At 43.4% G+C, this 22,635-nt stretch overlaps 3 protein-coding genes across 3 annotated transcripts in view; all 3 read left to right on the forward strand.

The window, feature by feature from the left end:
• LOC308595584 (uncharacterized protein) overlaps positions 1 to 22,635 on the forward strand; it is a 157,789-nt gene that overhangs the window by 52,127 nt on the left and 83,027 nt on the right.
• LOC308595627 (uncharacterized protein) lies at positions 1,637 to 21,486 on the forward strand. Of its 2 annotated transcripts, XM_081210130.1 has the most exons (3): positions 1,637 to 1,842; positions 5,821 to 5,959; positions 17,816 to 21,486. In XM_081210130.1, the coding sequence occupies exon 3, from the start codon at positions 18,000 to 18,002 to the stop codon at positions 19,839 to 19,841; it is 1,842 nt and encodes a 613-aa protein (XP_081066256.1). In that variant the 5' UTR covers positions 1,637 to 1,842; positions 5,821 to 5,959; positions 17,816 to 17,999; the 3' UTR covers positions 19,842 to 21,486. The 2 variants fall into 2 exon arrangements, with proteins under 2 accessions (XP_081066256.1, XP_081066257.1); XM_081210131.1 differs by lacking the exons at positions 1,637 to 1,842; positions 5,821 to 5,959 and adding an exon at positions 11,736 to 15,534.
• LOC308595729 (uncharacterized protein) overlaps positions 6,372 to 22,635 on the forward strand; it is a 45,140-nt gene continuing 28,876 nt past the window's right edge. The window contains exon 1 of the mRNA XM_081210393.1: positions 6,372 to 7,088. The gene's annotated coding sequence lies outside the window, so the exon portion shown is untranslated. The remainder of the gene's footprint in view (positions 7,089 to 22,635) is intronic.

Raw genomic sequence — 22,635 nt, forward strand, 5'->3', positions numbered from 1 at the left:
CATCGCTCAGCCCGGACACTGAGGTCCAGCTCCGAGGGTCTTCTGGCAGGTCCCTCAGTGCGAGAAGTGAGGTTACAGGGGGCCTTCTCGGTTGTCGTGACTGCCCTGTGGAACGCTCTCCCACCAAATGTCAAGGAGATAAACCTCCATAAACGCCTGAAAGCAGCTCCGTATCGGGAAGCTTTTAATGTTTTATGTTGGGTTATATTTTCTTCTCTTCTTTTGGCTGGAGCAATCCGGTCTGATGGGTGGGGACAAAAAAAGTTGTTGATGTTCTTGTTGTTGGACACCCAGCTTTTGACAGCTAGCTAGGCAGGGATTAAGGGCTGCTACGTTCTGTGCTTTTGGACTTCTATGTGGGCTTACGGTTTTGGTGCTTGTGGATCTCATGGGATTTAATGTCTTGCCATTATAAATGCACGGGGATAAGTGCATTTACACAGACACATTTCCACAACCCACCCAAACTCTGGCATGTAGCCGCAGGTGATACAATAGGAGCCTTTCTGCAAATGGCCTTTGCAATACAACTCATTGGGTGGTTACAAAGTAGACACATTTGCCTCTTTTCAACTGATGCTTTCGCTTAGTCCAGTTTCGCAATGAATCTACCCATTTCTGGATGAAATGTAACTTCTGCCAAGAAAACCTGAGCTGAAATAGTAAGGAGAGCAAAACAGCAGCCCTGTCTGACCCCCGTCACCCCCAGACTCCCCCAGTCACGTGGCAGGAGATTCATCCTGAGCCCCCCCCCCTCCGTGAGATGGGTATGACATCATGGATGATCCATATGAACCATTGATGATCCCCATGATCCAAGCAGACTGGGCGAAAGGGCAGATCTCTAGGCCTGAATGAAACGGGTCTGCGATGATGGATTCTGGAGTCAAGAAATCCTCCCTTTCCAGTGATCTCTCAGGCTGGAAATGGCAGCGAGCGGGAATCGCCAGGCATCCCGACGGACAGACAGACTTGTCATGTTGCCAAAACACGAACTCGGAGTCTGATCTGATTTAAATGCAGAACTCATTTTGTGATGCAACCGGGGATGTTTTTGGGGTGCTCTCTCTGTGACAGGGGGGGCGATTATTTGAGGGTGTACAAATTGCAACGCGCTTTAGTTCTGGGCTGCTTCACTCCTCGCATGGGGGGGGGGGGCTCTGCCTGCAAACAGATCAACAGCTGCCTTGCTTTCTTCCTGGCCGCATTGTGTTACCTCTGAGGGAGACACAAGGGAGGAATTGTGTTGGGGTGTGTGTGTGTGCAAAAGCCCAAGCCCCATTTTCTCCGTAACACAGGAGTCACAAAGCCTAACCCGCTGCTCATTGTGCACCAATACCAAAAACAAGGAATGGATCTAAGATCATGGCGTGTGGGGCGGGGGGGGGGGGGAAAAGGATTTTCAATGTAAACATTGCAGGGGGGGACTCCACTTTGCAGCTGGATTGCCAGGATCAGCCCCTCCCCCGCTCTCCTAATCCCCTGAACGAAGAAGGGAGGGGGGAAACCTTCCTCTCCTCCCCCCCCTCTATCCCTCCCTTCCCGGTACATCCTCCTCTCACCCCGCCCCCACAACCCTCAAACCCCCCCCCCCCCGTATGTCGCACCTCTTCCTTCTGCTCCTCCTCCAATCCGGCTTCTGTTTCCGGAATGAGCGGAGAGAGCCCCACTCCCGAACTGCCTGCTTCCCCCGCAAGTGGAGCTTCTGCGCCGGATTGCTGCTCTGCCCCGTAGCTCGGGGGGGGGGGGCACTTCAGGAAAGGGGAGGAGGGGCGGCAGGTAAACCTCCCCCCCCTGGATGTTGCGGGAAAGAAAAGGAGAATCGGGAGCGAGGACAAAGAGGTAAAGGGGTCGCGGGGGAGGGGAAAGGGGAGACGGGAGAGAAGGATTCAGAGACCCCCGCCAGCTCCCCCAGGCGCCTTCCGTGGGGTCTGGATCCCTGCGCGCGTGCTGCGAAGGGGGCTTTCCTTGGCCCCTCAGGCGCCTTGGCAGGGGCGGACATGCAGCGCCCACCCAGGGGATCCCAGCGAAGCGCCCTCGCCCCGTTTCCCCCGCTTAGGCATCCCTGGGGCGCTGTGGGTTCCGCGCGGAGAGAGGTGGGCCATGAAAGGGTTAATGGGAGTGAGGGACGCCTGGATAGAGACCCCCCTGTCCCTCCCCTGCTCGTCTTGGGGTCGCAGGGCGAGGGGTGAGCCGCGCCAAGGGGTGCAGGGCCTATGGGTGCAGGGGAGACTCTGGGACAGAGGGAGGGAGTCGAGGAAGTGGGGAGGGGGAGCATCCCTGGGGCAGGGAAGGGCAGCATTGGGGGAGGGAGAGATAGGAAGACCAGTCTTTGGGGAGACTTCTCCATGGTGGTGCCCGCTGGGGATCTCCGGAGGGGCCGCCTTGGCTTCTCCCTCCCGCCCAGGAATGCCCCCCCTTCAAGGCGACCAGAGAGGGATCCCTGGAAAGTGGGGGGGCCAGTCCCCCCACCCCTTCCTGCAACCTCCATCCTCTTCCCACCCCATAAGCCCCTGCCCTGTCCAGACACAGCGCTTCTGCCCAGTCCAACCATTGGTCCCCTGGAGAGGAGAGGAAATCCCCAGAGGAAGAGGGGAGGGGGGAGGCCTTCTCAGAAGCGGCTCTTGGTTTCCGCAATCCCACCCAGGAAGCAGCCAGAAACCTTTTCCTCTCTCTCAGGCTTCCATCTTTAATGTCTTTTCCACTGAGGATGAGGATAATGTACACCTGTCATCAGAAACGGGGGTGCAGAGTCCATGGAATCCCTGTCAGGATTGATATAGAAGTTGCACCTCAAAAGCATTTCTGTTCCGCCTATTATTTGTAGGCAATGTCAGAGGGACTGACAAGCTGAGATACAATCCTTCAGCATCCGATGACAGCGACTGCATGAATCTTCCCAGTCAAAGGACCCATTTTCTGGTTGGGTTTCCACAGCCCCTCTGGGCAGGTTACAGCACATATAAAAAACAGTAAAACATCAAACATTAAAATCCTCCCGATACAGGGCTGCCTTCAGCTGTCTTCCAAATGTCAGGTAGTTGCCCATTTCCTTGCCCTCTGCCTGGTTCCCTGTAACTTCGCTTCTCACAGGCAAGGAACCAGCAGAAGACCCTCAGAAGAGGACCTCAGTGTCCAGACTGAGCCATGGGGGTGGAGACGCTCCTTCAGCTCTACAGGGCCGAGGCTGTTGAAGACTTCAGCTCGCAGATCTTGCTCCTCCATAATGACCTCCAGAGCAAGTCCGACGTATATTTAGCAGAGTAGGAAAAAACGCAAAGAGGCAGCAAACATTTTATTCAGCAAATAAATTTATTACTGAATGCAAAGAAGCATAACAGGATCCTAAACATAGCAAAGCCCTAACTTAAATAGAAACCTAACTTGGCATACCAAAGCAGCACTCAAGTAAATAAAAAGAAATGTCCAGTAGCTCCTTAGAGACCAACTAAGATTGTCCTGGGTATAACCTTTGATGTGCATGCAAACTTCTTCAGATACACTGAAACAGAAGTCACTAGACAGACCCTTATATATAGTGGGAGGGTGGGGTGGGGTTTTTCTCAGAAGGGTAGTAGGAGATGGGTATGGTAAAGCTGTTGACAACTGTTAATGACTGCAATTAGTCCTACAGGAAAAAGCAAGGGATAGTATGCAGATGACCAAAAATAGCTTTAGTATGTGTAATGAGACAAGAATCCAATATCTCTATTCAGACCAGGTCTCTCCATTGTTTTCAGTTTAGTAATAAGTTGTAATTCAGCAACTTCTCTTTCAAGTCTCTTTTCAGCAATAAGTCTTTCAAGTATTTCTGAAATTCCTTTTTTATTAATTTTGACTGCGTCAGACCAATACGGCTACCTGCCTGAATCTAGCACTCAAGTAAGACACACACAAGCAGAGTAGAGAAATAGCAGAATAGGAAGTGGGACCAGGCGCCTTTCAATACTGCAATTTATAAACAATTCAGTGTCAGAGTAACGTTGGGACAGGATAACAAGCCTGGCTCACTCCAATTTAACCAGTTTCATCTGGTTCCCAAAATCAAGGAAGGTTCAGCATAACCTCATTACAATTGATCCCACCACCTGCTCTCAGCAGAAAGGAAACTCCGTGATCAGCTAAAATATTCCAGCTAGAGAAAACTCCAGCTTTGAATCACACAGAGCAAAACCACCAGAACCTTCTTGAAGCAATAGACCAGGAATGATTGATCTCTCTACATTAGATCAATACTTTTCTATGCCTGAAAAATGCAACTATGACACTTTAAAGGTCAGCACCAACAGTGTGAATTGTACTTGGAAATGCGCTGGGAGCCAGGGAAGATCCTTTAGCACAAGTGATATGTGGTTTCCGTGGCTGCTCCCAGTTACTAGTCCAGCTGCCGCATTCTGTTTTAGTTGCAGTTTCTGAGTCATCTTCAAAGGTAGCCCCATGTACAACACATGACAGTAGTCCAAACTGGAGATAACCATAGCATGCGCCACTCTGGTGAGACAGTCCGAGGGCAGGGAGGGTCTCATCCAGTGTACCAGATGGAGCTGGCAGACAGAACTGACCTGGACACAGAACTGACCTGCACCTCCATGGACAGCTGTGAGTCCAAAATGACCCACAGGCTGTGCCCCTGGTCCTTTTGGGCCACAGTTACCCCATTCAGGACCAGGGAATCCTCCACATCTGACCGTCCTCCAGGGACAGTACTTCTGTCTTGTCAGGATTCAGCCTCAATCTGTTAGCTGCCACCCATCCTCAAACCACCTCCAGGCACCAACACAGGGCATTCACCACCTTCACTGGTTCGGATATAAATGAGAAGAAGAGCTGGGTATCACCCACATACTGGTGAACACCCAGCCCAAAACCCCTGATGATCTCTCCCAGCAGCTTCGTATAAATCTTAAAAAGCATGGGGGAGAGGATGGAGTCTTGAGGCTCCCCACAAGTGAGAGCCCAGGGGTCTGAACACTCATCCCCCAACACCACTTTCTGGGCATGGCCCAGGAGGAAGGAGGGAACCACTGCACAGCAGTTCCCCCATCTCCCCTAGAGGGTCCAGAAGGACACCATGGCCAAAGGTCTCCAAAGCCACTGAGAGATTTAGCAGAAACAGGAAACAGCTTCCCCCTCAGACCATTCAGAGAACATCAGTCACAGCAACCAGGGCAGTGTGAGTTCCATGATGAGGCCTGAATCCCAATTGGAAGGATCATGGTGGCAGGAGCTTTCCTGGTCCTGCACCCCCAAAAGCTCCAGGCACAATACATTCATTAGCTTTCAAGGGGCCACCTGATACACGGTGGTCTTTTCTTCAAAAACCAAATATTTTGAATACTTTTACATTGCTGTATGATGTAAATAGCACTTCTGTTTCCCTTGCTCCACATCAGAGAGACTTTGATACACAGGTCTGAGCTGATTTCTCCACCTGAAACTGCTGTGTTAGCAGCAATGGCAGCCTGGGCAGTGTGTTTGGGGGTCCTGGGCTGCCTAGACAAGAAGACCCCCTTCTCAGCAGAGCAGTATGTTAGGCACCAGCTAGGCTGCAGGAGTTGCTGGCAGGAGGTGTGCAGGGCACTATCTAAGCATCTTAGAAACTCCACTCAAGATTTGTGTCAGGTTTCCCTCCATAGCCTTTTCTTCCCCTGAAAATAACTCACGAGGCCGCGAATGTTTAGGACCAGAGTTTTCCTTCTTGATGGGCTCCCTTCCCTGGTTGACGATCCCATCTGCCCTTCATTTTCCTCTTCAGCACGGGCAGAATCTGCCTTCTGGACTGTGGGATTCACAGTTGTTCTCCTCCTCTCCATCCACCAGGGCTTGACTTCAGGTGCAGCAGAATTCCCCAGCCCCCCAAGGATTTGAGACCCATCAGCTTTCCTCACCTGGTTTAGCCGGCCGGTTGAAGCCGTTGCTTGAACCCCTGTTGCATGCTGACAGCTTCTGGAAGCCACAGGTGAGAGCTGAGTGCAGGGTGGGCACCAAGGGTGGATAATTTACTGCAGAAGGTGCATGACAATGTCCCCCACTAAAGGAACTACCGCTCCTCTACATCCCAAGGCATGTAGATGGAGGTCCATCTCCCAGAACAGGAGCTTCCCTGAGCACCCATTCAGCTGGCACCAAGCACCAAGCCTTGTCACTAGTTCTCTGACTGACCCAGGCCACCGTCCCTGGAAAAGATGTAGACCTGGGTCTCACATCGTCCGTATGGACCTCCTGAGGCCAATGGGGCTGTGCAGGTGATTCATTAAGAGATTGAGGTGGATGGGGGCTTCCGGTTGAGCTGCGATCAGCCCTCAGGGGGGTCTCGAGTAGTGTGGGGGCTTTAGAGGGGCTACGAAGGCTACGTGGACCTCCATACCCTGAGAGGAGTATCTTGGGGGGCAGAGTACCTGGCAGAGCCTGGACGTTCTCTCCTGTTCCACAGGCTTTAAAGCTAAACTTGAGCTCGGGGACGGGATTGAGCTGCAGGCACTGAGGGGAAGCAGCAGACCCCGCGCTGTGCAGTCTCAAGCTTCGACTGAAAGCGGCCAGCTTCCAAACAAAGAAAGCAAATCTGGACTAAAACTAAAGCAGTTATTATCTGCGGATTTTAGAAAAGAAAATTAACAAGATTCGGAGGGCTGAGGGTGAAAAAAGGGAGTCCGTCCCAGCGGTAGGGAGAAAATGGCGTCTGGCAGAAGACTGAGAGAGGACTGAAAGTAAGAAAGCAGCCGCCAAGTGAGGTTCGCAGAAAATCCTTGGTTACTATGTTCCGAGGTAACGATTTGTGGGGAAACAACAGAGAGGCATAGAAGGGGAGGAAAAACTTCTTGGTATCGTCTTGGTTGAAGCGTCCTGTGCCAGGGGTCGGAGAGTGAGCTTAAAATGCCCACCAGTGAACACCCGTGAACTCTGTTTTTTTCCTGCTGTTTGTGAAGAGGTTGGGCAGAAGTCTATGTTGGAGTAACAGTCGGTACGTTTGCAGGAGCAAGAAAGAAGAGACTGGGGGATTGCTGTGAATTGCTGTGAATATCTGCTGAAGTTCTATCTGAGCCTCTCCTTTGCTTTTTTCGCCCTTTATGTTGGGGAGGAGATAAACGGTACCCTTTATAATGCTTGATTATCGGTCTTGAGTGGAGAATTTATGGATTAAGCTGATAAGGAACCGGAAAAAGAAGATTTTGTATTTGGAATACAACACGGAGAATAAGTCTTTGACTTTTATTTTTATCTTTACTTCTTACTCCTGTTTTTCCCCCCTCTCCCCCCTCTTCTTCTTTCCTGATCTTTTCCCCTCCCTTTCCTTACTCTATCGCCCCTCGTGTATCCCCTTCCCCCACCCTTATCCCCCCCCTTCTCTCTTTTTTATCTGCTCTCCCTCCCTCCCTCACTTTCTGCTCTCTCTGTGTTTTGGAGGTTTCATTCCCTTCTTTACTTTTTGTGCCTTTCTTCCTGACACTCTATGGCAGTCTCCCCGTCTGGTCCTCCAGCCACGTGAAAGGGGAAATTCCATTTGAAGGACAAAGAAACAGAAAGTAACTTTACTTAAGGAAGGATTTTTATTGAATTGGTTCCCGGCAAGCCAATTTGCAAATCGCCTGGCCGTCAGGTAGCCCTGTAAGGGTGAAGAGTACGGCGGAGAGAGAAGCAGGCAGAGGGAAGCCATTAACTATCCTCTAAAAATCGTAGCCCCGAACTTGCAAGGGAAGCGACCGACACTCAAGCTTAAGAAATTCGGACCTAATTGGGATAGAATTTGGAAGTTCAAGGCTAAAGGAAGGTTTCAGAGCAAAAAGAATTAAACGTGGAGTTCAGCTGTATCTGCAATTGAAAACAGACGCAGAACTGTCAGCAGAGCGGGAGCGAGCTGTGTGAGTAATGGCTAGCGGTCGTTGCCACTTTCTCCTCTAAAACTTCTAAGCTAAGGAACTAGCTAAGAACTAGCAATAAGATAAAAAAGAAACAGAAGAGGAAGCAGAGGGACGTTTGACTGTTATTTTTTTGCAAATCTTCAGTGTGTTGGTGGGGGAAAGAAAGAGACGAGATTAGAAGGAATTCTTAGTTTCACTTTTAATAAAGAACTGCGCAACTGGATGTAAGGACTTCCGTCGCCATTGTTACATTGCTGTACTCTGGAAAAATAACAGCAACGTTTTTGGAGAAGTGAATATTTTAACGGACAAAAGGGGAAGTTTTATGCACTGTAATAGATTATAATAATCTGACTTTTGAAACTGAACAATGCCACAGGTTTTAAGGGTTGATGGTGAGCATCAAAATTAACTTCTAAAAAAACACTGCTCCCCCTCCCCCTCCCCCTTCCTTCCCTTGTCGTTGGAGTATAACACCATTGCAGAAGTTGTGTAGAGTGGTTTTAACGAATGGATAAGGCTGGCAACTGATTGAGATCGTCCCTCAGAAGAATCCTGCTCTGGATATAATCTTTGTTTTTGTTGTTGTTTCCCTTTTTTTTGGGGGGGGGTGGGACTTATTTTATGGTTTTCTGCTACTTCTTCTTTACTTCCTTCCTTGGACTAATCTGGGATTGGAGAGTTTGAAGACTACATTGGATTATAATTGGAGTATAATTAAAATCTAAAATAACTGGCAATAACAAAACTGAGAAAATATATTATTTTTTACTTTTTTATGGTTTGGTCCTTTTCTTCCCCTGTTGCATTTTATTTTCGAAAGGACGGATTGGAATTAGCCTAAGTGGCGGCAAGAAGATTTTTGTCTTTCTATCATCTCTTCAATAATAAAAAGTTTTAAAACCTTGGCAAAAATTTGAAATTTGAGGACTGTGAATTAGTGAATTCTCCTAACAAAAAGGCTAAAAGTACAATCACGATTATATTCTCTCTTTTGGGATTTTTTAAGATAATAAGAGCATCTCCATTGGGTTATATTTTATTTTTATTCTGGCAATTTATTTTGTGATGTAGGAAATACCTGGGTTGATATATTGATCGGAGGAGTTCGGTGTTAGTTTTTATATGTTATTGGGTTTTGCTAAATATTGTATTGGGCCTTGTATACTGGTTGTGCTAATTTTGGTGCATTAATTAACTTTGGTAGGAGTGTGAAGAGACTAAAAGATATGTCGCACCAGCAGAAAAAAACAAGTGAAGGGGGGACACCGGCAGATAGGAGAAGCTCAAAACAAGAGTCAGATTTTAAGGGAGAAATATTGAAAATGTTTGGAGAAATTAAAAATGATATAAAGCAGAGTGAAAAAATTTTAGAGGCCAAATTAGAACAAATGGACAAAGGATTGGAAAAATGGACACAAAAAATGATGAAACAGTAAATGAATTAAAGTGGTGGGAGGAAAAAATCCTTAAATAAGAGACACTGGGAAATGATTAATGGACTTCAGTGTCTGTACACTAATGTGCAAAGCATGGGAAATAAACAAGATGAGCTTGAGCTCTTGGTACAGCAAACTAAATATGACATAATAGGCATCACTGAAACCTGGTGGGATAAGTCCCATGATTGGAATGTAATAACGGGGGGATACAATCTATTTCAGAGAAACAGACCAGACAAGAAAGGAGGAGGAGTGGTGTTATATGTCAGGGGTGTGTATACCTGTGAAGAGATCCAAGATTTAGAACCTCAAAGCCAAAGTGAGAGCATTTGGGTCAAAATTAAGGGAGAGAAGAATAACAGTGACCCCATTGTGGGAGTTTACTATAGATCCCCAAGCCAAACGGAGGACATAGATGATGCCTTCCTGGAACAGATGGCCAAGCATGCAAAAGGAAGGGAGATAGTAGTAATGGGGGACTTCAATTACCCGGATATTTGTTGGATGTCAAACTCAGCCAAGAGCATAAGGTCAAACAGATTCCTCACTGGCCTTGCAGACAACTTCATTGTCCAGAAAGTGGAAGAAGCAACAAGAGGAACAGTCATTTTAGATCTGGTCTTAACCAATGTTGATGACCTGGTTAGTGGGGTAGAAATAGAAGGATCATTAGGCGCGAGTGATCATGCTCTTCTGAAGTTTACTATATAGTGGAAAGGAGCAGCCAAGCATACTAGGACTCAATTTCTTGACTTTAAGAAAGCCGACTTCATAAAACTTAGGGAAGTGCTAGGTGAGATCCCATGGACAGTAATACTAAAAGGAAAGGGAGTTCATGATGGCTGGGAGTTTGTTAAGAGGGAGATAGTAAAAGCACAACTTCAGGCAATACCAATGAGACGGAAACATGGCTCTCTAAAGAACTTTTAACTGAGTTAAGATTAAAAAAGGATGTGTACAAAAAATGGAAAAGGGGGGAAACCAACAAAGAGGAATTCAAACAAATAGCCAGCACGTGTAGACACAAAGTCAGAAAACCTAAAGCACAGAATGAACTCAGGCTTGCTAGAGAGGTTAAAAGCAACAAAAAAGGCTTTTATGGGTATGTTCGTAGCAAAAGGAAGAACAAAGAAACAGTGGGGTCACTCAGAGGAGAAGATGGTGAAATGCAAACAGGGGACACAGAAAGGGCTGAACTCCTCAATGCCTTCTTTGCCTCCGTCTTTTCCGATAAAGAAAACAATGCCCGACCTGAAGAATTTGGAGCAAATGATTCAGCAAAGGAAACAGCCCAGAATAACTAAGGAGAATGTACAAGAATACTTGGCTAGTTTAGATGTATTCAAGTCTCCAGGGCCAGATGAACTGCATCCCAGAGTATTAAAAGAACTGGCAGATGTGATCTCAGAACCACTGGCAGTCATCTTTGAGAATTCCTGGAGAACAGGCGAAGTCCCTGCAGACTGGAGGAGGGCAAATGTTGTCCCTATTTTCAAAAAGGGGGAAAGAGAGGACCCAAATAATTACCGCCCAGTCAGTCTGACATCAATACCAGGGAAGATTCTGGAGCAGATCATTAAGCAAACAGTCTGTGAGCACCTAGAAAGGAATGCTGTGATCACCAATAGTCAGCATGGATTTCTGAAAAATAAGTCATGTCAGACTAACCTGATCTCCTTTTTTGACAGAATTACAAACCTGGTAGATGAAGGGAACACAGTGGATATAGCCTACCTTGATTTCAGCAAGGCATTTGACAAGGTGCCCCATGATATTCTTGTAAAGAAGCTGGTAAAATGCGGTCTTGACTATGCTACCACTCAGTGGATTTGTAACTGGCTGACTGACCGAACCCAAAGGGTGCTCATCAATGGTTCCTCTTCATCCTGGAGAAGAGTGACTAGTGGGGTGCCACAGGGTTCTGTCTTGGGCCTGGTCTTATTCAACATCTTTATCAACGACTTGGATGATGGACTCAAGGGCATCCTGATCAAATTTGCAGATGACACCAAACTGGGAGGGGTGGCTAACACCCCAGAGGACAGGATCATACTTCAAAACGACCTTGACAGATTAGAGAAATGGGCAAAAACAAACAAGATCAATTTTAACAGGGAGAAATGTAAAGTATTGCACTTGGGCAAAAAAAAATGAGAGGCACAAATACAAGATGGGTGACACCTGGCTTGAGAGCAGTACATGTGAAAAGGATCTAGGAGTCTTGGTTGACCACAAACTTGACATGAGCCAACAGTGTGACGCGGCAGCTAAAAAAGCCAATGCAATTCTGGGCTGCATCAATAGGAGTATAGCATCTAGATCAAGGGAAGTAATAGTGCCACTGTATTCTGCTCTGGTCAGACCTCACCTGGAGTACTGTGTTCAGTTCTGGGCACCACAATTCAAGAAGGACACTGACAAACTGGAACGTGTCCAGAGGAGGGCAACCAAAATGGTCAAAGGCCTGGAAACAATGCCTTATGAGGAACGGCTAAGGGAGCTGGGCATGTTTAGCCTGGAGAAGAGGAGGTTAAGGGGTGATATGATAGCCATGTTCAAATATATAAAAGGATGTCACATAGAGGAGGGAGAAAGGTTGTTTTCTGCTGCTCCAGAGAAGCGGACACGGAGCAATGGATCCAAACTACAAGAAAGAAGATTCCACCTAAACATTAGGAAGAACTTCCTGACAGTAAGAGCTGTTCGACCGTGGAATTTGCTGCCAAGGAGTGTGGTGGAGTCTCCTACTTTGGAGGTCTTTAAGCAGAGGCTTGACAACCATATGTCAGGAGTGCTCTGATGGTGTTTCCTGCTTGGCAGGGGGTTGGACTTGATGGCCCTTGTGGTCTCTTCCAACTCTATGATTCTATGATTCTAAAGGGACAATTGAAAGATGTGACTAAGAGAACACAAACGTTGGAGGAGGGGATGAAGAGGACAAAACAGGAAATGAGGGAAGTGAGGTGAGAAGAGGAGAAAATAAAGGTAGAAATGTCAGAGATTAATAAAACACAAGAAGAAGTCTTGGATGCGATTGCTATGAATGAATTGAGGCAGCGGGAGACTAATTTGAGGTTGAGAGCTGTACCAGAGATACAGGGTAAAAATATTAAAGAGACACTGATTGCAGAAATAGCACAATGGTTAGAACTTCAACCAGCGGAGGTAGCTATGACAGTGCAAAATGCATTTAGAATGAAGGCAAGAACAACTAAGACAAGGAAATCTCCGGGGGACTGTCTAATTATATTCAAGGACAGAGAAATGAGAAATATGATCTTGCAGAAGAACAGAGAGAAAAGATTGAATATTGATGGGAATTATATAATTATTTTTAAAGATATACCGATCAGACTGTTGAAACGGAGAGATCCATATAAACCATTGGTGCAAATTTTAAAGAAGAACAAAATAAAATTCAAGTGGGAATTTCCAGAGGGGATCTCTTTTTTCTATAAAAGTAAGAAACACAAACACACAAGCCCAGAGGAAGCAAGCAAGTTTCTGAGAAGATACAAGGAATTAAGACCAGAAGATGAAGAAATAAGAGGTGCAGCAGCAGGAGCAGGAGCTACGGGGGAAAGTGGACTGGGAGAGGGAGAAGAAGAAGATGGAAGAAACACAGAAGAAGAAGAAGAAGAAGTACAAGAAGAAAGATTATAAAATTTTAAATAAAATTTAATTAATTAGGATACCAAGATGGTGTTAAAATTATGGAATTGGAATATTAATGGGATGAACGATAGGAAAAAACGGCATAAAATTGAACAATATCTAAAAAAGGAAAATTTGGATATAATATGTTTACAAGAGACACATGTGGCGAGAAGACATAGAAGAGTTTTGATCAACAAAAGACTAGGAAATGAATTTATATCGTCAGACAAAAACAAAAAGAGAGGGGTGGTATTTTATATAAGAAATAAAATTGAAGCTCAGCAAATTTTCAAAGATGAAGAAGGAAGAATAATTGCATTCCAGATCAAGTGGCAAGGTGAAAAAATAATAACAGTCGGGATCTATGCACCAAATGGAAACAAGACTGATTTTTATAAAGATTTGGAAGAAAAACTGTTTGATTATATGGACCAAGAGATTATAATAATGGGAGATATGAATGGAGTAGTGTCAATGGAAATGGATAGACTGAGAGCATCAGGAATGAGTAAAGAGGGAAAAGTACCAAAGTTTTTTTTCTCAATGATTAAGAATTGTAACTTAATAGACATTTGGAGACTGAGACATCCACCTGACAAACAGTTTATGTTTTATTCAGAATCGAATCAGTCAATGTCGTGAATCTATCAAATATGGGTATCTAATGAATTAACTCCAAGAATCATGCAAGTTGAAATTCAACCAAGAGTGATCTCAGATCATAATCCAATCAAATGTGAAATAAGAGGTTACGGAGAAAGATCATTCAGATGGAGAATTAATGACTACCTTCTAGATGATCAATTTTTTTTAGAGAGGGCACAAAAGAAGCTGGTGGAGTTTTTAATGAACAATTGTAGTAAGGGTACAAAAATGAATGTAGTGTGGGATGCCAGCAAGGCGGTGATGAGAGGATTTTTTATCCAACAGAATTCAATAAAAAATAAAAGCAGAGCGAAAGGCAAGAAGGAAATTTTAAGACAAATAATGCACAATGAACAAAAATTAATTGAGAAACCAGACAATTTGAAAATAAAACAGAATATAAAAGCTCTGCAAACACAATTTGCTATGATAATAAATAAAGAAGTGGAGTAGAATATAAAAAAAATTGCGACAAAGGAACTTTGAATTTGCAAATAAATCAGGCAAATGGCTGGCATAGCAAATTAAGTAAAGAAAGGAACAGAATACAATAAATAAAATCATCATAGAAGGAGAAGAGATAGTTAATCCAAAAGGTATCAGAAAAGGATTCTTGGACTTTTACAGACATTTATATAATAGTAAAGAGAAAAATAACATGAGAAAAACAGAAAGATTTTTAAAAGAAAAAAGGTGCAGAAGATCCCGACAGAAAAGATAGAAAGGCTGAACGCCCCTATAGAAATGGAAGAGATTCAAGAAGCCATAAAAGAGTTGAAAAAGGGGAAAGCTCCAGGACCAGATGGATTTACAGCAAGTTATTATAAAGAAATGAGGCACATCCTGTCTACACCGCTGAGAGAAGTCATGAACAATATTATTCAGGATAGAGAAATGCTAGAGACGTGGAAAGAAGCTTTTATTACACTAATTCCAAAACAAGACTCTGATTTGACTCAAGTTAAAAATTACAGGCCTATCTCATTGCTAAGTACGGACTACAAAATTTTTGCAAGTATCTTAGCGAAGAGGTTGAAAAAGATATTACAAGAAATTATTCATAAAGACCAGGCGGGTTTCCTTCCTGGCAGACAGATGAAAGATAATATAAGGAATATAATTAATTTGTTAGAATATCTGACAGCCAGGAATGAGAAACAAGCTGCGTTAATATTTGTGGATGCAGAAAAGGCCTTTGGTAACATTTCTTGGGACTTTATGTTAAAAAAATTAGAATATATGGAAGTGGGGAAAGAATTCTTTAATGGAATAAAAGTGATATATACTGAACAAAGAGCAAAGCTTATTGTAAACAACAGGACTACAGAAGAATTAAAAATATCAAAAGGTACGAGACAAGGATGCCCTCTCTCACCAATGTTATTCATAATGGTTCTGGAAATTTCCTTAAATTCAATAAGGAGAAATGAAGCAATAAAAGGTGTGTCAGTAGGCCAGAATCAGTATAAAGTAAATGCCTTTGCTGATGATCTGGTAATAATAGTGGAAGAACCGCTGGAAAGTGCAAAAGTAGTTTTAGAAGAAGTTGAACAATTTGGTCAAGTGGCAGGGTTTATATTAAATAAGAAAAAAACCAAAATACTTACAAAAAATATGGAACAAGGTATGATAGAAACAAATGCAACAACAAATAGGGATAGAAGTGGTGAAAAAAGTTAAACATTTGGAAATCTGGTTAACCCTTAAGAATCTTGATTTGTTTCAGAATAACTATGAGCCAGTGTGGAAGGGAATAAAGAAAGATCTAGAGGTGTGGGGTCGAATGAAGTTACCTTTTTGGGGGAGAATTTCAATGATTAAGATGAGCGTGCTGCCAAAGATGTTGTTTTTGTTTCAGACAATTCCAATAATCAAGGGGACAGTGATCTTTAAAGAATGGCAAAGAGCAATTTCAAGATATATCTGGCAGGGTAAGAATTCAGTTTAAGTTATTAATGGATGTGAAAGAAAGAGGAGGCTTCGCCCTGCCAGACTTGAAATTATATTATGAAGCTTCATGTCTCTGTTGATTGAAGGAATGGATAAAGTTAAAAAAGACTGATTTGTTAGATTTAGAAGGTTTAGATAACAGATTTGGCTGGCACCCATATTTATGGTGTGAGAAGAAAAAAATCCATAAAGGTTTCGAAAACCACATCTTTAGAAGATCTCTCATAGAAATATGGGAGAGGTATAAAGGTTTATTAGAACCAAGAATTCCCCACTGGCTATCTCCGTTAGAAGTTATGAGTCTCAAGAAAGTCAATTTAAGGGGGAACTGGATTACATATAAAGAATTGATAGTAAAAGAAGCAGGAAAATGGAAAATGAAACCTTATGAAGATGTGAAGGAGCATGTATATGATTGGCTGTATTATTATCAGGTTAATGAAATGTTTTAAAAGGATTTTAAAGAAAGAGGTTTTGATGAAAAAGAATCAAAATTTCAAATGGAAATAATAAATAATGAGTACAAAATTTTATCTAAAATGTATAAAATGTTGCTGGAATGGTATACAAAAGACGAGGAAGTTAAATCGGTTATGATACACTGGGCCAGAGATTTGGGTTGTAATATACAGTTCAATGACTGGATAAAATTATGGAATGAAAATATAAAATTTATGGCATGCACTGTGTTAAAGGAAAATGTTATGAAAATGGTTTATAGATGGTATATTACACTCGTAAAATTGGCAAAAATGTATAAAACATGTAATAAGTGTTGGAAATGTAAAGAAAAAGAGGGAACATTTTACCATATGTGGTGGGATTGCAAGAAGGTGAAGGGTTTCTGGGAACTGATATATAATGAGTTGAAAAAGATGTTGAAATATACATTTGTTAAGAAACCAGAGGCTTTTCTTTTAGGAATAGTAGGAAATGAGATAAATAGAAAGGACTGTAAACTTTTCCAATACGCAGTAACTGCAGCGAGAATACTACTGGCCCAAAAATGGAAACAGGAACAACTACCGACGTTAGAAGAATGGAGAATGAAACTGATGGACTATGCAGAACTAGATAAACTAACGGGGAAGATCAGATATCTATGAGACCAAAAGTTCATCGAGGATTGGGGAAAATTTTCAGATTATTTGAAATGTATATGTGATGAGCAAACAACGCTAGTGGGATTTCAAAAAGCTCTGTGAATGTTTGAGGAATATTGTGTAGAAGAAAAATAAGAGGGTGAAAATTGAATAATGGATGATTGTTAGAGAGGCTGAAGGAAGTCCAAAAGAGAAAATATGTGATAAATTTAGATTGGATAGTATAAATGTATGTTGGAAAATTAATAAAAAATATTTATAATAAATAAATATATATATAGGTACAAAAAAATCTTTTCTAAAAAAACCTGAAGCCTTTTTATTGGTATTGAAAGGGAAGGAAATTAAAAAGAAGGATAAAAATCTTTTCTTGTACGCCACGACAGCAGCTAGAACTATGTTGGCCCAGAACTGGAAAACTGATACTCTACCTAGAATCATGGAATGGCAGACCAAAATGATGAATTACGCAGAATTGGCTAGATTGTCAGGAAAAATACGGGACCAAGATGAAAAGAAGTTTGTTGAAAATTGGAGTAAATATTCGGTATATGTAAGAGAAAATGGTAAAACTTTAAAGACACTGGCAGGGTTGGAGTAACTCTAACGGCATAAGACAAAATAGTATTAAATAGAATATGTGATGTTATAACTATATGATACTTACTGAAGAGATGGAGGGAAGTCTGAAGCTCGGCAGAGCTTAAGGCTTAGGTGGATGGATAAATGTATAATGAGTGTATGTATTCTATGTGTATGTGTAATAATGAAAATCAGTAAAAACTGATTAAAAAAAGAGAGAGAGAGAGAGAGGTGATGGAGGATTATGATGCCGAGGATGGGAAATGTCCAAAGGAATGATGAACCAGAGAAAAGGGGGGCCTCTTCATGGACAGAGAGCAGCTGCCTTTCCTTGTGAGAAAACAATTGATTTGAAAAGGCAGTATTCCAAAATCATGCTGCGCTGTTAACAATGATTGAGGATTATGAAAGGTGGTGATGCATTACTATCATTTGACATCATTGCATCTTCATTTCCTAAAAACTGGGAACATGGGTAGGAGACGGGGGAATATAGGAAATGTTGAAATAAGAAAAGCTGCTAATGGCATTTGATGTGTTCTCTTTCCCTTTGTTCTCTTCCTTGAAACCAAAATAGGATTGTCTTTCTGCCCATTCTGAAGAAGGTGATACAGAAGACAGTCAGAATTCCTGGAGATGGGGAACCTTTCGTTTCATTAGGAATAGCCATTAAAAAGTGTGAAATGTGGAATATGCTTCACTGAATGAGCACACATATCTCACATCAATGAACTCAAACAGGAGAGAAACCATTTAAAGGTATGGAGAGTGGAAAAAGTTTCACTGATAGTGGAAAACTTAGAAGACATCAGCGGACTCACATGGGCAAGAAACGATTTCAATGCACAGAGTGTGGAAAGAACTTCAGTCAGAGGGGACACTTAACTTTACATCAACGGACACATACAGGTGAGAAACCTTTTAAATGTATGGAGTGTGGAAAGAGCTTCAGTCAGAATGGAAACCGTAGAAAACATGAACAAACTCACACTGAGGAGAAACCATTTAAATGTATAGAGTGCGGAAAGAGCTTCAGTCGGAATAGTAATCTTAAATTGCACCAGAGGATTCACACAGGGGAGAAACCATATAAATGTACGGAGTGTGGAAAGAGCTTTAGTGATAGTGGAAGCCTTAGAAGACATCAACGGACTCACACAGGGGAGAAACCATTTCAATGCATGGAATGTGGAAAGAGCTTTAGTGATAGTGGAAGCCTTAGAAGACATCAACGGACTCACACAGGGGAGAAACCATTTAAATGTAAGGAGCGTGGAAAAAGCTTCAGTTTCAATGCAACCCTTAGAATACATCAACAAACTCACACGGGGGAGAAACCATTTAAATGTATGGAGTGCGGAAAGAGCTTCAGTCAGAATAGTAATCTTAAATTGCACCAGAGGATTCACACAGGGGAGAAACCATATAAATGTTTGGAGTGTGGAAAGAGCTTCAGTTTCAATGGAAACCTGAGAAGACATCAACAGACTCACACAGGGGAGAAACCATTTAAATGCCTGGAGTGCGGAAAGAGCTTTAGTGATAGTGGACACCTTAGAAGACATCAACAGACTCACACAGGGGAGAAACCATATAAATGTTTGGCGTGTGGAAAGAGCTTTATTAATAATGGAAAACTTAGAAAACATCAATGGACTCACACAGGAGAGAAACCATATAAATGTATAGAGTGCGGAAAGAGCTTTAGTGATAGTGGAGAACTTAGAAAACATCAACGGATTCACACAGGGGAGAAACCATATAAATGTATAGAGTGCGGAAAGAGCTTCAGTGATAGTGGAGCCCTTAGAAAACATCAACGGATTCACACAGGTGAGAAACCATATAAATGTATAGAGTGCGGAAAGAGCTTCAGTCAGAGTGGAGACCTTAGAATACATCAACGGATTCACACAGGGGAGAAACCATTTCAATGTATGGAGTGTGGAAAAAGCTTCCGTCGGAGTGGACAGTTAAGTTCACACCTACGGATTCACACGGGTGAAAAACCTTTTAGATGCATGGAGTGTGGGAAGAGCTTCAGGCAGAATGCAGAACTTAAATTGCACCAGCGAAGTCACACTGGTGAAAAACCATATAAATGTATGGAGTGTGGAAAGAGCTTCATTCACAGTGGGCACTGCAATATGCATCAACGGACTCACACAGGGGAGAAACCATTTCAATGTATGGAGTGTGGAAAAAGCTTCTGTCGGAGTGGACAATTAAGTTCACATCAACGGACTCACACAGGCGAAAAACCATTTCAATGTATGGAGTGTGGAAAGAGCTTCATTCAGATTGGAAACCTTAGAATACATCAACGGACTCACACAGGGGAGAAACCATATAAATGTATGGAGTGTGGAAAGAGCTTCAGTCTGAGTGGACACCTCAATAAACATCACCAGACTCACACAGGGGAGAAACCATTTAAATGCATTGAGTGCGGAAAGAGCTTCAGTCGAAATGGAAACCTTAAAACACATCAACGGATTCACACAGGGGAGAAAACATTTAAATGTATGGAATGTGGAAAGAGCTTCAGTCAGAGTGGGCACCGCAATAGGCATCAACGGACACACACAGGGGAGAAACCATAAGAATGCATGGAATGCGAAAGCGCTTCAGTTTCTTTTCTTATATATATAATATTTATTAAGATTTTTTGAAATATTACAGTAAAAATGAAAAAGAAAAAGAAAAATACAAAATAAAAACAGTTAAAAACACACCTATTTTCTATTACTTATTTTCCTTTAGCTTATTTCCCGGACCTCCTCATACCTCCCTTTTTTGTATTCCGCTTCAATTCATTGGTTCAGCAAATCCTTACCATTAGATTTTAACCCAATTATAACCCTTTTTTCATATTCTCTTAAAGCATTACAGCTGGGAACCCTTAATTGCTATCCAACATCATTCTATCATTCATTAATTTTACAATATTTCTGTAGATAGTCTTTAAATTTCTTCCAATCTTCTTCCACCGACTCTTCTCCCTGGTCTCGGATTCTGCTAGTCATTTCTACCAGTTCCATGTAATCCATCACCCTCATCTGCCATTCTTCCAAAGTGGGTAGTTCTTGTGTCTTCCAATACTTTGCAATGAGTATTCTTGCTGCTGTTGTAGCGTACATAAAAAAAGTTCTGTCCTTCTTTGACACCAATTGGCCGACAATGCCCAGAAGAAAGGCCTCTGGTTTCTTCAAGAAGGTATATTTAAATACCTTTTTCAGTTCATTATATATCATTTCCCAGAAGGCCTTCCAAAGGTTTTTCCAAAATATCAATTATGTTCCTCAAATTATCAGACAAGTGTCTTCCCGGGAGAAAGCCCGCTTGGTCTTTATGCATCTCTTCCATCAATACAAAGAGCTTCAGTTTCAATGCAAGCCTTAGAAGACATCATCTGACTCACACAGGGGAGAAACCATTTAAATGTATGGAGTTTGGAAGTATCTTCAGTCTGAGTGGAACCCTTGATTTACATCAACAAACTCCCACATGAGAGAAACCATATAAATGTCGTGTAAGTCCTACATCAACAGACTCATGGACAGGAAGAACTTTAACAGTTGACACCCTACAAACCCATCAACCCTCAAAGAGGAGAAGCTGTTTAAAGGGAAAGATTGCAGAAAGTGCTTTAGGTATAATGGAGTGTTTAAGGAACATCTAAGGACTCAGAGGGGAGAACCCATTTAGATGTATGGAGTGTGGGACATGTTCCTTTCAGAGTCCACTCTTTTCGTCACAGCAATGAACTCAGCAGGAAATCCATCTTAAAAGCATGTCATGTATTTGAGGTTCTGCTCTTTATATGTAAAACTGTATAGTAATGAAATAATGAAGGTAACGTCTCACTCTAGTGAGTATAATTTTAGATGTAAGGTACCTTTTGATAGTGAGGGGGAGTTGATGAATCTGGATTTCTGGGATGCTCATTTGCCTGGAAGCAGCTGGCAGAAAGCTTTTCTTCGTGAAGCCCCTGCAGATGCCGAGTTGCTGACTTCCCTCCCAGACGACAGGAAGCAAAAGACACACTTCCATTGTCCTGTGTCCTTCCAAGCCACTTTCCTCCCTTTGCTCCCTTCTGCCGGTTTGTGTGCCTGACTTGGATGTCCTGTGTGCTGTATTTTAATATTGCTGAAACTGGATTTGCTCTCAGGAGCTACGTTTTGTGCCTCACTGGGGACCCAGTGAGAACTGTATGCTTTGAAAGCTCAGTAAACTATTACTGAAGAAGTCCTGCTGCCTCTGTGTGTGTTTCTGACCTCAGTGTGGGACTTGCTCTGCACATGGCCCCTACCCTGCTGCTACTTGGCTCATGCCCTGGAGTTGCTCTACTCAAGCATGCAAGATGGTTTTTGCACCAAACTCTGTCATCCCCCCACCGCATGATCTCCAATCACTGATTGTTCACCCAAACTTCATCCCTGCCTCCTCAGCATTCTGAAGAAGACTGATAATACTGTAAGTTAATGGGTGATTTCCCCCCAAGCCTAATTGCAAGAGGGGAACGGAGGGGCTGCAGGGACCAGGGAAGTGTCCTGATGGGCCCATCTTCACTCTTGAACCCCATGGGGCAACCCCAGAGTTCCTGCTTATTCTGGGGTTTGGGGAAGGTACCGTAGTATTTTTCTATAGTCCCAGAAGTTTTTATTCAGTCATGCTGCTAGGGAGTTTTCCTACCAGAGGCCCACAGTTCATACTGCTATCATACTGATTTTACTGTTGTTTCTGCTTTTGCTGTCATGGAACAGCTGGGTGCTGGGGGGGGGGAGGCACCAGTTGGGGGACCTACAAGGGAAGAAGGCTTAGATCCTGGGGACTTGTGGGGGGATGGCAGTGAGCAGAGAGAGGGAGGAAAGGGAGCAGACTGGGAGGGGAGGTGTTGCAAGCTGAGGAGGAAACAGGGTTTGGTGAGCAGGAAGAGGCTGGGGCAGAGAGCAGTTTAGGCTCAGAGAGGGGAGAGGAGGGGGCCAGGAGACCCAGAGGAGGCCGGCTGCTGAAGCATCCAGGGAGACTCCCCCTCCTGCTGTGACCAGCTCCCCTCTCCCCTGGTCTTCCCAGAGCACACAGAGAAATCCAGTTCAGACCCATGAGCCTGTACATTATATTAACGGGCGTAGGGTTTTTTTGTCCCAACATGCATCACTTTAATCTCATTGACAATGAACTGTATTTTCGGCCCATTCACCCCGTTTGGAGAAGTCCCTTTGGAGCTCCTTGCAATCTCTCTCCTTGCAATCTCTCTTTATTTGCTCCGGTTGGCTGGACTCCTCCCTTTATTCCGCAGGGACCCGCAGGGCTCAGCCCGACGAGCTGGGGGACTGAGCAGTCTGGCACCTAGATTTTTCTGTAACACCCCCCTCCCAAAGAAAGGCTCAACAT

Source organism: Podarcis bocagei, assembly GCF_964188305.1.
Source record: "Podarcis bocagei genome assembly, chromosome: 10".
Taxonomy (NCBI): domain Eukaryota; kingdom Metazoa; phylum Chordata; class Lepidosauria; order Squamata; family Lacertidae; genus Podarcis; species Podarcis bocagei.